Here is a 15,973-nt window from a genome sequence, read left to right as displayed (position 1 = left end):
TTACGAACTATTTTTTGATTTATTTGAAATATTTGTCATTGGAAGCTAGAATTTTACACCATCTTTCAGGTAGCATACGGAAAATTCGAGCTCTTTTGACTTGATCCATTCATAGAGCCAATTTGCGATGCTCTCGTAAGAAGTGAATCGCTCCCCAATAAAGACTGACTGCATTGATCGGAACAGATGGTTATCCGTAAGTGCGATGTCGGGAGAATGCGATGGGTAGGGCAAGATTTCCCAATTCAGTCCCTCTAACTATTTTTGGACCGATTTAACAACGTCTGGCCTGGCGTTGTCATGCAGCAAAATCAGTTTGTCATGTCTAACGTCCCATTCCGGTCGCCTTTTTTTTTGAGAGCTCGATTCAAACGCATTAGCTGTAGTTGGTAACGATCGCCAGTGATGGTTTCAGATGGTTTAAGCAGATCATAATAGATGACATCCTTCTGATCACACCAGATGCACAACATAAGCTTTGAAGCATGAATATTTTTTTTTCGCTGTCGATAGACCTGGTTCACCTGGCTGACTCCAACATTCTCGACGCTTAGGGCTATCAAATAGATCCGTTTTTCATCATCAGTGATGAAGCGAAAACCTTTTCTTTTCTGCCGTTCAAGAAGCATCTCACACGTCACCAAACGTCTCTCGATATCCCTCTCCTCCAAATTGATGTGGCACCCAGTTACCTGCTTTCTGGAGCATTCCCATCGCGTGCAAACGTTTACCGACGGTTGATCTGTCAACATCCAACTCTTTAGACATGTCATCAAGGGTTCGACATGCGTCTTCATCCAATAATTGTTCTAGTTGAGAATCTTCGAACTTTTTCGGTGCCGCTTCGCAACTTTTAATACTCACGTCGAAATTGCCATTGCCACTTTGGAAGCGCCGAAATCACTCTTTACAACTTGTATTGGATGGAGCGTGACTATCGTATATTTTGATTAATATATGACACGTTTCCGGTGAACTTTTCTTTAAAAGGTACTAATGAAGCATGACTTGCCGCAAATACTGTATTTTCGTGACGAACGTAGAGATTTTCATCGTCGGATAAAAAAGGATCTTTACGCTTCAAACGAATGTCAACTAGTGCGGAAACTTATTCCCATTTCCCAGTACATTTCTGAAATATTTTCGTGAATAGGCAAACAAAGCCTACAATTCTCATTCTTATTATAGGCACCTCACTCTTAAAGGCAGCACTAAAAGCGCACGGCAAAGGTTTTTAAAACGTTTTGTTTTTTTTTTTTTTGCTAGGCAATGAAGTATTTATGAAGAAAAGCGCCCGTAACTTGAATAAACGACCGCCTACGAGTTTTTTATATATATTTTTAATATTTCAATTTTTCTTTGCGCCACATTGTTTGGACAGGTTGTGATTATTATTTTTCAATTATGGCATTAATATTAAAATATCATTTACCTAAAAACGGTGTAAAGTTTTCATATATTTCTGTTCCTCTTTCTGTTATATTTTTAAATTTTTTTAATTTTTGTTTTACTTTATTCTTTCCCCCATTTTTTTGTTTTCGTTAAACAGCACCCACTGCACAGCAAAACAGTCTGCCCAAAGAAATTAAAACTTTTCGCCAGCAAAGCATCCACAAATTACATAAAATTTGGCGCCTGAACTTTATTTTTTATTTTTGACTAAAAAGTTTTTTCATTGCAAAGCATGTTTTTATGCTACCTTCTTACACTTATTTTGTGTTATGTTGGGTGAGCTGGTTGCTCCCAAGGAGAAGTTTTCCGACACTGTCTTGCACAGCACAAATTTTGGGTCAGTTTGTTGCATACTTTTGTACACTTTCGCTCTCACTTAGTACTTCGTTTGCCGAAGTGTGCTTTGAACGGTTCAAAAGTATGCAACAATGTAGTCAAAACAAACGACTTTCTTGTTGTGCGTCAAATTACGTATTGTGTGTTGAATTTTTTTGTTCCTCACCATAAAATTTTGCTAAATTTTCACGCTTCCTGATTTTGCTACAAAAATTAAAAGCCATACGGATGTTATGGAATGTGCAGAACAATGTAACGGTGGATAAAAACTTGACATAAACATAAATATTTACTCACATCCATATATGGTTTACTAAAAACCAGTATTATTTGCGCAAAGAGCGTGTATATACAAAGGGTGATAATTTTAGAGGTAGCGGATTTTAAATTAAAATAAAGCAACGAAAATACAATTTTATTGCGCAATCTTTATTATTTTTATGTAGAACCATTCACGACACTATTTTCTTAAGATAATCCCCATCAAATGTAGGCCGCAACCGCGCCGTGACTCGGCTATCCATAAACATGACTCACTGAAGGACTTCGGTCGGTATCTAGTGAAAAATTTTAGTAATGTCTCAATCGAAGTTGGTTCATCCATAAAGCATTTAGGTTTCCAAAACCCCACAAATAAAAGTATAACGGTGTGATATCACACGACCTTAGTGGCCAATCCACTGATCCGAGATGAGAGATTAATTGTTCACCGAAAAAACAACGCAGTAAATACATTGTTTTGTGGACTGTGTGGCAAGTAGCGCCGTCTTGTTGATACCAAATCTTTTGGAGATCACGGGCTTCAATTTTCGGCATCAAAAGGTCGTTTATCATGGCTCATTAGCGTTCGCCAGTCACTGTTACATTGGCGCCCGCCTCGTCCTCGAAGAAATGTGGGCCGATGAATGCTCCAGCCCACAAGCCGCACCAAACGGTTGTTTTCAATGGTTGTAATGACTGTTCGTACAGGGCTTCCGGTTGCTCTTTAGTCCAAATACGGCAATTTTCGTTATTAACTCAATCATTTAGCCAAAAATGGGCTTCATCGCTGTTCACCATAAGTTGACGTGAGCGCGCGATGAACCCTTTTCATAATTCAATTGAGCAATATGTAAACGGCGTTTTGAGGCGTAAATCTTTCCCTGACGAAATGTCAATGAATACTGAGAAAAAGTATGTATTCAGGCTGACAGTAGTCTAAAAACCCCATTGGGGAAAGTACCTCCAATCTGATGACCCTTTTCATATACAAATGTTTATATACTCAGAAGTCTTATTGGGTTGTGGTTTTTGTTGATTTTTTCTTTTTTTCTTGTATGAATTACATTTCCATACAAGCATTTCCTTTGTACAAACTTTTAGCTGCTTACCGCGAAACACAGTTTTTAATTATATTCTGCTGTTACGCTGTTGTGACGCATTTTTTTTCTTTTATATTAGCTTGTTTTTGTTTTTAATTTCACAGCGTGCTCACTTTCCATTACATGTCTAATGTATATCGCAAACTGACTTAAGATTCAAATTTTTTTAATATGGAGAATGCTATATATATAAGCCATTGAGTACGAGTTGGGGCTGATATTACTACGAACGAAAAATCCTCCTTTGACCCATTTAGAGTGCTCCAATCGAGTCCAAATGTATGACCGACCCCCACAATCTTTGGACGGCCGATCCACCCATGCCAGTGGCACACCCCCTGGAACTCCCCTGAGTAGTTCCCCATACAATCATTTCAAAATATCACCATTTTTGGCCTTTACATGAGAAAAGAAACTAAAAAGTTCGACCCAAATTGGGGGACATCAGAATTTGTTTTAGAGGTATGGTTCCTTCGGCAAAGTTTCTTATTTTGATCACTAGAATATGATTTTCACAGAGCAATGGGCGATTTTTTTTGCCTCCGCACAAATCGACCCGGCCTAATATATATATTATATATAATTGGCGTGTACACCCTTTTTGAATGTTTGGCCGAGCTCCTCCTCCTATTTGTGATGTGCGTCTTGATGTTGTTCCACAAAGGGAGGAACCTACAGTTTCAAGCCGACTCCGAGCAGCAGATATTTTTTATAAGGAGCTTTTTCGTGGCAGAATTACACTCGGAGGTTTGCCATTGCCTGCCGAGGGGCGACGGCTATTAGAAAAATCTTTTTCTTTATTTTGGTCTTTCACCGAGATTTGAACCTACGTTCTCTCTGAATTCCGAATGGTAGTCACGTGCCAACCCAGATGTCCTTCCCCATCGAATAAAATCCTCTCTCTTGACGTTAAGTGCCATGGGCAATAACACCTGGGTGTTTGGAAAAACATTTCTTGCTATATAAAATTCTATTCCATTCTAAGATGCATAACGATGACGCAAAAATTTCCAGTACCGCGCTGTAATTAAATGCTTCGTTAAAAACTAAATACGTCGAAATAAGCAAATTACATAAGGAAATGTTTTTCCTTTGCGAATTTATTCCTCTCCGAGGATGATATAAAAATTTTCTCATCTATTAAGTACTCAGTGAATACTCAGAAACTTCAACTCGACTTGAACAATCTTTATCGATGGTACATGAGATCGTGTCTGTCTGTGAATATTAAAAAAATTAATTTAACATTTTCGAGGCGTGCGTCCATTTTTAACACATCTTATACCATTTCTCCAACAGATCTCTATAGATATCTATAGCCCACCAATGCTGTATGAAGAAATTTGATGGCCTGATGCCCCAGGCTGCCAAAGAAAGGAGCACCCCGTGACCTTAATCGACTATGTGCCAAACCCGGACAATTACGGAAAGAGTGCTCAAAAGTATATTTCTAGAAAAGTAACGACAGTTTCTGCAATGCGGGTTAAATGGTAAACCTTGCTTTTTCGCGTGTATGCCGATCGTCCGATTACTGATTAACACAACTACAAGTTTGGGAATTGCATGGCGCGGAGTCCCCGGGACTTTCGGAGTCCTCCATCTATTGTGCTGGCGCCAAAGGGTTTTTGAAATAGCACATGAGGAAACAAAGGTCCATCTTTTCTGCGCTTTACTGAGAAATAAGTTCTGTCCCGTTAACAACAATCAGGGGGTGGCGATGACCGGATAAGAGGTCACTGGGGCTAATTCACTCCCCTTCCTAACAAGCTCATCAGCAATTTCATTTCCCTCTATGTTCCTAGGGTCTGGAACCCAGAGCAGAGCAATGTCACCTGCGCACCCAAGATATTTGAATTCATCTTCCCTCATCATCAGCCTTGATCGCGGCTTGACTATAGCATTTTCGATGCCTGCGAAATCGCAAAGACTTCTATCTGAAAAACATTAGCAGTATTCGGAAATTTTAAGGTAATGGATAAATTGGTTGATTTACTGAAGACAGAGGTACCAGCTTCGTTGCAGGTTTTCTCGTCGTTCCAATCCTACCTTCTTGGAAAGATTGCCCAATTGGAAGGATGCGCCAATTCCAGTTTGTGGATAGAGAGATCTGTCCGAAGTTCACAGAAATACGGTGTTAACTCCCTAAAAATTCTAACATGACCCTTGAAAGATAGCCTCTAGAGGCCAACCTCCTTGAACCTATTTGCACTTTGAGCAGCGATGGAAACAGTGTAAAAGTCTATGGGAAGTAAGTGCAAAACCGCATTCAGGGCAACACTAAGGCAAGCTCTACATACGAAATTTGTACTAAGATCAGTAAAATTTTGTATCCCATCTTACACATCAACTTGAAGCCTTACGAAAATATTATAGAAGAACGATTCTTGCTCTTCCGTTTGTTTTCAATGTTATTAAAGGTGGCATTGATTGCTCATTTCTGTACAATTGAACTCTTTTAGTTTACTTAGATGTAAGTTGGTAATTGAATTACTTGCATGTATTTATTTTCATTATTCTTTATTATTAGTAATCACTTTAAAAGCATGTTTTCTTGACTTTTTCAAAATAAATAAACATTAAAAATTTATTTTCCTCTAGTATTTTTCTTATATTTCGCTTTCACTGCCATCGAGTTTTGACCAACAGCAATTTTCTTCAATTGTCATCTAAAGAGAATTCCCACTATGAAAAGGTCACGCGACATTTTGCGCTACCTCACGACCACTAAGAATATCGCGCAATTCAATTATTGACAAACCATCATAAAAATCGCATGTTTAGTATACCTTCAGGCGCAAAAGCAAAATATTTATGATAACAAACACCATTTGACTTCTCACCACCACATTCTACCAAACGTTAAGTGGAAGTAGTTATGTGAAATGAAATATAGTAGAGTGGACATGTCACAACAAAACAATATTTTCCAATTCATTGATTGGCACAAATGAAGAACAGCAAAAAGCAATCGAAATAACACACAAGTACGAGTACGTATTTACATTTGCTCAAGAGTCGACAATAAAACGAAAATGGAATAATCAGATTATGAGAAAAGTAAACGAACATAAATGTCTGCGGTAGAAAATATTTAGCTGGGGTGATTAAAGTGTATTTAACTCGCGCGTGACACACTGTGTTAGCGGGGAGCTCAAAAAATGCAAATTTTTTTTTTTTTTTTTTTGTTTATGCGATGCTGTCTACTTTACACTCCAGTACTAAATGCAAAGCTTTCAATCGTTGAAGTCTTCTTCCTTGCCTTTGTTCCGTTTTCTTAGGGTCAGTTCTCGTTCGTAATCACCAAATTTTTCGATCTCGGCTCGCCTTGGTGTTTAAATTCTCTTCGATCTGCTGGTCCCCTCGCTTCTTCAGAGCCGCAACTCTGTTTAGAACCTTTTTTTGTCATATCGGATTCAGATTTCCAATGGACATGGCCATACCAGCGAAGACGGCTCTCTTGTACTTTTTGCTCAATCGGCTCCATTTTAAGGTTTCCACAAATGTATCGACTTGATACTTTGTCAACATATTTTGACCCATGTTGACCATCTCAGCATTTTCATTTCTGCTGACTGAATCTTTCAGAAAGAAATCTATGATTAATGCAGGGGCCGCTTCAACAAGTGTAAGTTTAAGTCTTACGAAAGAGAAGGTCTTATAGCATAAACTGCATCGACGTGGTCAGATTAAAGGTAAATTTCGTGCTAGATGGCTTGGTTTAAGGGGCAAAATTAAGATATAGCTGATGTTATGGCAAATGTGAAATATGTCGAAGTCAATTATGGATATTTAGAGCTGCAATATCTAGTATGCCATTGTGTTACTAGGCAGCTGAATTTTTTTGTAGCCAATAAATGATTGGTCTTCAATGACGCCATAGGACCAGAGCTGGTGATATATCGTTCATTTGATTACATCTGGATCTCTTCAGTCAATTAATGGAGATTATTTTGTTGTTATTGTTGTAGCAGCATAAACACTCCCCACACATATACCGAGAATGCTGCTGGAGGAAACGTAGAACCGACTGTGGTGAGAAAGTTGATGGATATGCCTTCAAATGTACCTAAGAGGTGGTTCCATCTCCAGCAAGTGCCTGTCCAAGTAGTTCCTAGGAAATTACTTGCTGTGCATAGTATTATGCTCCTTAATAAGCAGTTTACAGACCCTACTGTGAAGATGTTTGATAAGCGACTTGAAGAGGCATCTCGTGGCTGTTTTGAGTGCAGTATTTTGGCATGTCTGCAGATTCAGCCTCTGGGCTTCACTAGTTCAAGGCATTGAAAGGAGAGTTGTGTAATTAAAAACTGGTCAGCAACATTTCTTATTACACAACAATGGCAGCTGTATTGGCACTAGAATTAACTCCTCTTAATGCTCGGACAAACATTTTCATTGAAAGCCAAGCGGCTATTAAAGCAATTATGGCTCCTTGGACTCACTCGGAATGTGTTCAACAACGGAGATCCGAAATGCAGAGTTCATCCATTGAAACGGAAATGGACAGGTCACTATTTACTGAACACCAGAACACAGAGGAATAGAAGAAAATAAGAGAACTCTTGAGCTCACTAAGGCAGGTATTCGTTCGCCGAGATTGAGCAGGTCAGACACATACCCATCAACATTGTTTCTGAAAATGGAACCAAATGAGGAATTAACTCTGGAAACTCGTCAAAACTGCCAAAATTATGACAAGGTCTTGGAATACGAAAAATACAAACTTTATTTTTTCACTTTCTAGAAAAGACTGACAAAACAAATAGTTGGAGTACTAACGGGACACTGTCTCACTCCACATCACGCAGCTGAATGGGTTTATTCCAGAGCGATGCGCATAACACATGCAACGAAGCGAGTGCTAAGGTATTTTGGATCACTTACTTCTCTACTGACCTGCTCTTTGTAGAACTCGACATATGTGCCTAGGATCAGCATACTTTTCATCCTTGAAGGATATTGCTGACAAAAAGCTAAATGACTTCTTAAAACCGCGAAGACGTGCATTAAGAATTACATAAAGTAATATATTCGACTCCAAATACATAGCACTGGTAACACAATAAACCTTAGAGGCCTATGTGAGTTCTTTTATGAACCATCTGACCTAACCCATCCTACTCTGAAGTCGCATTTCCTCTTCCACTCATAGTTGTACCACCCTAAATATAAAACTCACCTCAATTTCCATTAATTTTGGCGATCTTGGTTCTAAACAAATTTTTGCATTCATGCTTTTTTCAACTTTTTTCGACTCACTTAAATAAACAAGCACCAGCGAAATATGAATTTTGCGGGGACATTATCTGAGTTGATTTCCATGTATGACTGCTGTAACTATCACAACGTATCATATCCTGCAGGCGGCACACAAGCCGAAACACAAATCAAATCAAATCAATATCTTTGGGAGACATACACGTATGTAAAAGCTGGGTATTGGTAAGGGCATGAAAGCAATAAAAGAAGCCAAATCGTGCATGCAATACAATAAATGTAGCTACACGGCGCAAGCAATAAATATCTGGATACATATAAACACCATACATTTAGATTTGCCCAGCAGAGAAAGCCGCTAGCTCTTGCGTCGCCAGGCAACGAAAAGTCGATCTTAAAAGAAGGGGTTCAGATATTCTGATCGCTTTCTAGAAGCTCGGGATTGGGAAATACTTACCGAAAGAAGAGTGTTAAAGTTAAAAATTGCACAGACCTAGCAAACCACATTAAGGCTGAGTAGAATACTAGAAAATTGGGAAAAGTAAAACAGAAATAGCCATAATCATGAGCCAGTTTATGGGACATATTTCCTCGAAAACAAACAGTACAAGTAGAGTTCCCCTCATTAACCTTTGCAGGAGCTGCTAAGATGAAGATGAGCCACACGACTTAAGAAGTCTTTGCGACCGTTCGCCATCTTGTAGAAGAAATTAAACATTTTAGGCACATTATTTTAAACAAACCTGAGAGCCCTATCAGAATTATAAATGTGACAATTGCTTAAGTTCATTGACCCTACGGGTTGGCTTGTAGATGTGTAAAGAATTCGGATCAGGTTCGTTGACTTTACAGTTTAGTATAAGAGAAAGTACAGGTTTTTAATCGAAGTTGGTATCACAAAGAGCCCATCTTAGAGAGAGAATCTTTAGCAGCCACCTCAAAATAACTTAATCCAACCTAAACCCATAGCGAGGTCTATACTTAAGATCAGTACAGATTTCCTATCCGTTACGAAATACCTCCCACTCTTCCACACAATTATGAACCATGCGTCGATAAATTCGCCGTTCCGTTCCGCCAAATGTTAGACACTCACCCAATATTGACTTGAGCGAATGAGTATGAAGAAGAAACTGAAGTAAAGAAATGGTTTCTGCGATTTTTGAAGTTGCGCGTTCACAAGGGATAGAGAACCCGGTATTATTGGTATAATAGTCATGCGGAAATCCACTATACTATGGCGCTTACAGTCAACCATTGTGCAAATAGTTAGTTTCAAAAAATAATAGGAAGAATGTTTTCAATACTATTGCAGTTAGTACATTTTTCAACAAGTTACAATCTAGTTACTACTGAACTGGTTGTAACTGGTCAAATAAGTACTAGTACTGAATCAAAAATGTATTTCATTAATTTTAGAACTTCTCTGCAGTGAAGTTACAGTGGCCTCAGGCTAATCAAAAAATGGTTCATCTGAGCTAAAATATATTTAAAAAATAGTAAAGAATATATTTTTATAAAGTAACGCCCTAAGCCTATTTCTGTTTTAGTTAGTTACCATATAGTCACTAGGGAACTGGCCGCAATTATCGAAATTGATGCTAATCAAAAGTTTATTTCACCAAGTGGAACTTATTTCAGAATTTCTCTGCGGTGTAGTTACAGCGGCCACTGGCTACCCAGAAGTATTAATGAAGTTTGCTAATACTTAATTAAAAACGCTTGTATTAAGAATGATTATTAATAGATGGGTCCATTTTTGTACTAGTGACAATTTAGCCACTAACGAACTGGTTGGTAACTGGGTAATTTCGTACTAGTGCTAAGCTAAAAATTTTAAGCTTGTATTAAACACATTTTTAATAGCACCCCATTTAGTCCATTTCTGAACTAGTTCCAATTTGTAACTTACGAACTAGTGACATTCGTACTAGTGCTAAACTAAAAGTATCTTTCAATAAATTCAAATTATTTCGGAATTTCTCTTCGGTGTGTTTACGTGCGCTTATATTTATATTATATAAAAAATGTTTTATTAAAAAAGCCTCTAATTGCACTCCATTCAGGCCATTTTTGAACTAGTTGCAATTTAGTCACTAAAGAACTGGTTCGCAATTGGTGGAATTGGTCTTGATGACAAACTTAAAAGTTAGAAGTTTATTTTAAAAATCTTTCTAATAGTACCTCATTTAATCGCTAGGTACCGCTCAATACCTTGCGAACTGCTTCACAACTGGTTACATTGGTACTAATGCTAAACTAAAAATGTCAAGTTTGTTTTAAACATGTTTCTGATAGCAATCCATTTAGTAAATTTTTTGTAATACTTACTTTTTACTCACCAACGAACTGGTTCGCAACTGGTGACATTGGTACTAGCGCCAAACTAAAAATTTATTTCAATAAGTTCAAATCTTTTCGGAATTTTTCTTCGGTGTGGTTACGGTGGTCATAGTCTATACAAAAAAGTTAATCAAATGTGCTAATATTTAAATAAAAAGCTTGCATCAAAAATGTTTCTAATGGCAACCCATTTTGTCTATTTCTGAACTAGTTACAATTTAGTCCCAATTTAACTGGTTCGCAACTGGTTAAATTGGTACTAGTGTCAAACTAAAAATTTACTTCTATTGTGCTAAACTATAATCTCGACAAATAGCAATAAAAGTTTTCTTACTCCAATTTTGAACTGACACAATTTAGTCACTAAGGAACTGGTTCGCAGCTGGTGAAATTAGTACTAGTGTTGAACCAAAATTTATAAATGGCTCTAAAAATCACAGAGAGCACACTGGCTGGGAACCAAAAGATTTCCATGCAGGGTATTGTTACTATAGCTTTGCTAGTGTAGGTACCTACACATATATCGTTGCACGTAATAGATTATTTATTGAGTTGTTCGAAAATCCACAGAAAAAATCAGTTACCGAATATTGAACTTTTCGTTGGCATTTATTGATTTCAAGGTATTTTATTTTGTTTCACCTTTTTATTACATACCTTCACGTTTCAATATTTACAGCTTTTACACAAACACGTGCTTTTAGACACACACATATGAATAGAGCAAAGTTTATTGGTGCATAAAATTCTACTAAAAATTCTCTTAGCTGGCCACCATTTTTTATAAGGCTCACCACGCGCTACGGCTTTAGACACATTTGGTGGCATGTTTGATTCAATTTTTAAATTTGTCTTTTCCGACTTTTTTATTATACAACTTCACTTACATATTTACAGGCGTTTTTTTTTATAGCGCACTGCTTTGACTATTTTATAGCCTCTGTTAGTGATTTTGTACCAACTATTTGAGTGGCACACTCTACTGCGCCTTTTTTTTGTGCCTCTATTTGTTTTTGTTTTTCTTTTTCTTTTTACTTGCCCGCTTTTAATGCTCTTTCGTTCATTATCGGATTTTGTTGATTTGTTTGTTGACTTATGCGCACGTTTACGACTTTGCTTTTCCACGTGCTTTTTGCCATACTGGCTTATAGCATATCATTTGTGTCACTGTAATAACAAACATTGAGGTTGATTTGGTGACAGATGACAATCATCAATGATAAGAGGATTATTTGATTTTTAATTTAAAACCAGCAAATTTCGGTGGTATAAAGCTTCACCAAGGACAAGTAAGATTTTTTGCATCTTCTCCGGAAGTGGCAACAAAGAGAAAATGGATTTTAAAGGGATTGAAATTTGAATTTTTACTGGCACTTTTTTTCTCCGTCGACAGGTAAAAATTGGATTGAAAGTAAAGCATTTCCAATAATTTCCATATTTTAATAGAATCAAAATTTCAAAAATCAATATAAAATTTTCCTTTGACTCTTTCGATGGCTCTTATGCAATAGCGGTAGTTAAACTCCTGGCGAGTCTATCAAAAAATCAATTTAAAGCAAGGAAGCCATGGTTGTGCTTGGTTATGTAAATCTTCTAAGAGATTTTGTTGTAATGGCATAAGACATTTCCTATACATTTTTGGGGAATCTGGCTGAAGTGACAGTCCTTGAACATATTTCAATATGGATCCTCCCGTTACAACTATCGGCGTACAAACAATCGGGAGAACTTCTTCTAGAAGAGGAACGTCTAAAATTGGCAAGAAATGAAAGATTCCGATTACAAAGAGACCATCATTAGCTTATCTCAGCCGTGTTATAAGCCATCATATGCACAGCGCCCCAGAAAACGCAAAAGTTCTGGTCTTTATTGAATACCTCCAAAATCAGCATAGCACGCCTTCAGGGAGACATGCACGTCATAGGCGCCAATTTCCTCTTTCGTTAGCTTAATCCTGTGAGGGGAATTAAATTAAAATTTGTAGTAGGTTTGGTAAGACGGTTACCACCAAGAATAAGAGAGATCCCTCTGTGACATGACACCTGAACTCGTCCGTTGTGGTAAAACCTGAGGTAGAGTTGATTCAAGTAAAAAGGAGTCGAGGCTCTGACGACGCCATGCTGCAGATCCAAACTAGTCAACTCCTGCAAGGAGGAGATCAAATATCTTGGGTCTGCAAATAATATTTCTCTAGTCTGGGAAATTAAATTGCTGATGAGCTTGCCAGGAAGAGGACTGAATTAGTCTCAGTGACCTCTTACCCGGTCATCGGCATCCCCCTGACTATTGTTAAAAGCACAAAAAAGATGGAGCTCCATTTCTTGGAAACCAACAAAAACACCATTTGGAGGCGAGCTAAAGAGAACAGGCGAGTATTGGCTAGACCTTGGGTTAAGGTGCGATGGGCAAGCACCTATTTGACTTAAACATTCCAAGAAATGATCAACCATATTTCGGGCTTGAAACCGACACGCAAAAACAATTTCCAAACGATGCAAAGCTTAAGATGCGCAGAAATCAAATCCAAGAATGTAAGCAACTTCTTTTTCTTCTTAGCAACTACCGGAACATAAATGTATCCCTGTTTCAAAAGATTATTTCAAGAACAAGTTCCTTTTGAATTATGTAACGTTCCTTCCCACTGGTGGGGTCTTTCAATGCATACAAACTTATCTCGCTGCTGTACAGTGAGCTTTTCTTCTCTGATTTTCAATTAATTCTTATAATTTCTGCGCATATTCCTCACATTTACTTATCTCCCACTTTAACCTTCTTCCATTTCCAGGTGAACGCCATCCAACATGTCGACGTCTGCATGTTCAACAACGGCAAATTCAAAAATGTTGTCGCCGACTCCGACACCAGCTCGCCCGTGGATCGCACAGTCCCTCCTGGTGGCACGCTGAACACCACAGTCATACTCAAACCCCAACGCGGCCAAACCAAAAACTGGATTGCACTCGAAGACACACTACAGCACGCCACTGAATTCGAAGAGGTCAACGGTGTCATCGCTGCCTCAGCGATACGTTCACCAAATCTTATACTAGCGCCCGGACAAGCGATGAACCCTTGTCACAGTCCCGCCGTGGGCATACCACAACCAACAGGCTACCATGGACACGGCGTTTCGGGCAATGTGGGTGATGACCGTAACGTCTTCGCCATTTATGTGTCCTACTATGTGAAGGTGAAGCTAACATTGAGCAGTATGGGTGGCGAACTCTCGCTGAAGTTGCCATTCGTTTTGGTGCATGTGGAAGAGCCGCGTATGCATCACATAGTTGAGAGGCTAGCGCTAGACGATGTGCCAGCGGGTAAGAGAAGTGATAATAAAGTGGAAAGTGGCGCTACTACAACAGCAGCGGGTATAATAGGAGCGTCGGCACGCAAAGATGGAAATGGACGATTGAGTGGGCTTGCACAACACCTCGATCGCATCGAATCTGTGGACGATGAGATACGCTTGCCGATACCAGAACCAGATACGCCAACTACTATATCAAGCAACAATAACAAGCGTAAACTTGTGCGCAGCGAAACGCTAGCTAAAGACTTGGAGGAGGAAATAGAAGAGCAGGTAGCAATAGAAGCTAGGAAATCTATTCTTACCAGTGCAGAGAACAGTGTTACAAAAGAAGACGCAGAGTTGGAACAAGTACATGTAGTGCAAATACACGCACATGAGACGGTGGGCAAAGAAGCTCAGTCGGAGGAGGCCAAGCAACAAATGATGGATACAGAAGCGAAAGAAGATGTGGTATTGGAAAATACCCCCTCGGTTGTTGATAAACAGCAGCGAACAGTCGATGAACCCACCGCCCCCATCACTAAAGAGATAGTGTATGCAAATGTGGAAATAGGTTCCACAACTATGGCCGAAACGCCTAACGTCGATGGTCTCAACCCACAAGCAACTAATGTGTGATTCTCATTTCTACGCGGAATGTTCCACAAGAAACGACACACAAAGTAGATTTAGATTTAAGCTGCTCATTGAAAAATACTCCTATAGACAGAGCGATTATATTTGGTTTTTTAAGAGATGTGAGATCATTTGGAAACAAAGCGCGCGGGTGAATCTCGCAAGGCAGTAATTATGAAAAAAAATAAAGTATCAATGTTAGCTGTATGTTTCTGGATCGTTAAGAATGTTTCAAATGGAACAAAGTTGTAGTAAATAAAAACAATTAAAAATAAAACTATTTCACCTTTTGTGGCTAAGAAAGTACAAGACAAGCTATAAATAGGTTTTTTACAGTGAAGCAAGCAGTCTAGTCCAAAATCGATGTGATAAATCCAAAGGTTATTTATGTTTCTTGAGTTTTTGTTTTCAACCATTTCACACTTGTACCGCCATTGCTTTCTGTGAAGGAATAGAGTCTTGCTGAAAGATGTCACCGCGTAGACTATCAATTCAGGATTTGACTACTCTCTAGAACATATATCGAGAGCAGCAAAATTTACTCGAAATCTTTGAGTAAAGTACAGTTCCTCTGTTGTTCACAAGAACTAAAGCTAGAAGGCTAGAAACTTCGCGTGAATGACAGCAGGAGGGGTGAGGTAGGGTTCTAAATGCCTTCGCACTAACAGCGACCGTCGTCTACTGCGTTGAATGGTGGGACCACTAAAACAATCCCTCCTCTTCTTCTGGGGGGGGGTTCCCTTCTCGAAACCACTTCTGCATTACTTCGGGAGAGCTTGGAATGGCATCCATGAGCTTTCCACGAGCCAACTGTCACAACTAAATTACGTGTGTTCGGCGTCATCGCTCGATGCTTCGCAATATATATGCACCTAGGTCGCACCTCACCCATGCGGTACAAGTATTTCCGAAATATCAGTGGCCCGAGAGGAACTGAGTCATGAAACAGTTCACTTCCTCGGAGTTCCTTTGAACCCATTTGCGTATTATTGGAATGAATTTCGTTGTCCATCTCGTCGATCGTTACTGTATTGCCATTTGCTGTGGTGGAAGTGGCGAGCACCTCTGCCGCTGCAAGATGGCTGGTTGGCGTATACTGCTCTGGCTGCAGCCCTCCATTGCTGGTACTGGAAGTATCCTTCCTCTGAATACTAGTGTTACTGTCTCCGTTGCCTTTTGGGGGACTACCAGCTTTAGCATTTTTTAACAAAGTGCGGGCTGGTCCGCTTCCAGACAAAGCGATTGCTTGGAAACGAAGGAGACTGTTATCAATAGCTGCAAGACCCTTCCGCAACACAAAGCCATTGAGCTCCTCCAACAACAAATAGTCAACCTGCTC

General features: G+C 39.0%; 1 protein-coding gene across 1 annotated transcript in view; it reads left to right on the top strand.

Moving 5' to 3' along the window:
• Positions 1–15,117, top strand: part of LOC128857694 (uncharacterized) — a 166,427-nt gene extending 151,310 nt beyond the window's left edge. Inside the window, exon 8 of the mRNA XM_054093440.1 lies at positions 13,495–15,117. Coding sequence (XP_053949415.1) covers positions 13,495–14,637 — 1,143 coding nt within the window. The 3' untranslated portion in view covers positions 14,638–15,117. The remainder of the gene's footprint in view (positions 1–13,494) is intronic.
• Positions 15,118–15,973: the final 856 nt, after the last annotated feature.

Source organism: Anastrepha ludens, chromosome 3 (genome assembly GCF_028408465.1).
Source record: "Anastrepha ludens isolate Willacy chromosome 3, idAnaLude1.1, whole genome shotgun sequence".
NCBI lineage: Eukaryota > Metazoa > Arthropoda > Insecta > Diptera > Tephritidae > Anastrepha > Anastrepha ludens.
This window is presented reverse-complemented; position numbering and strand designations above follow the sequence as displayed.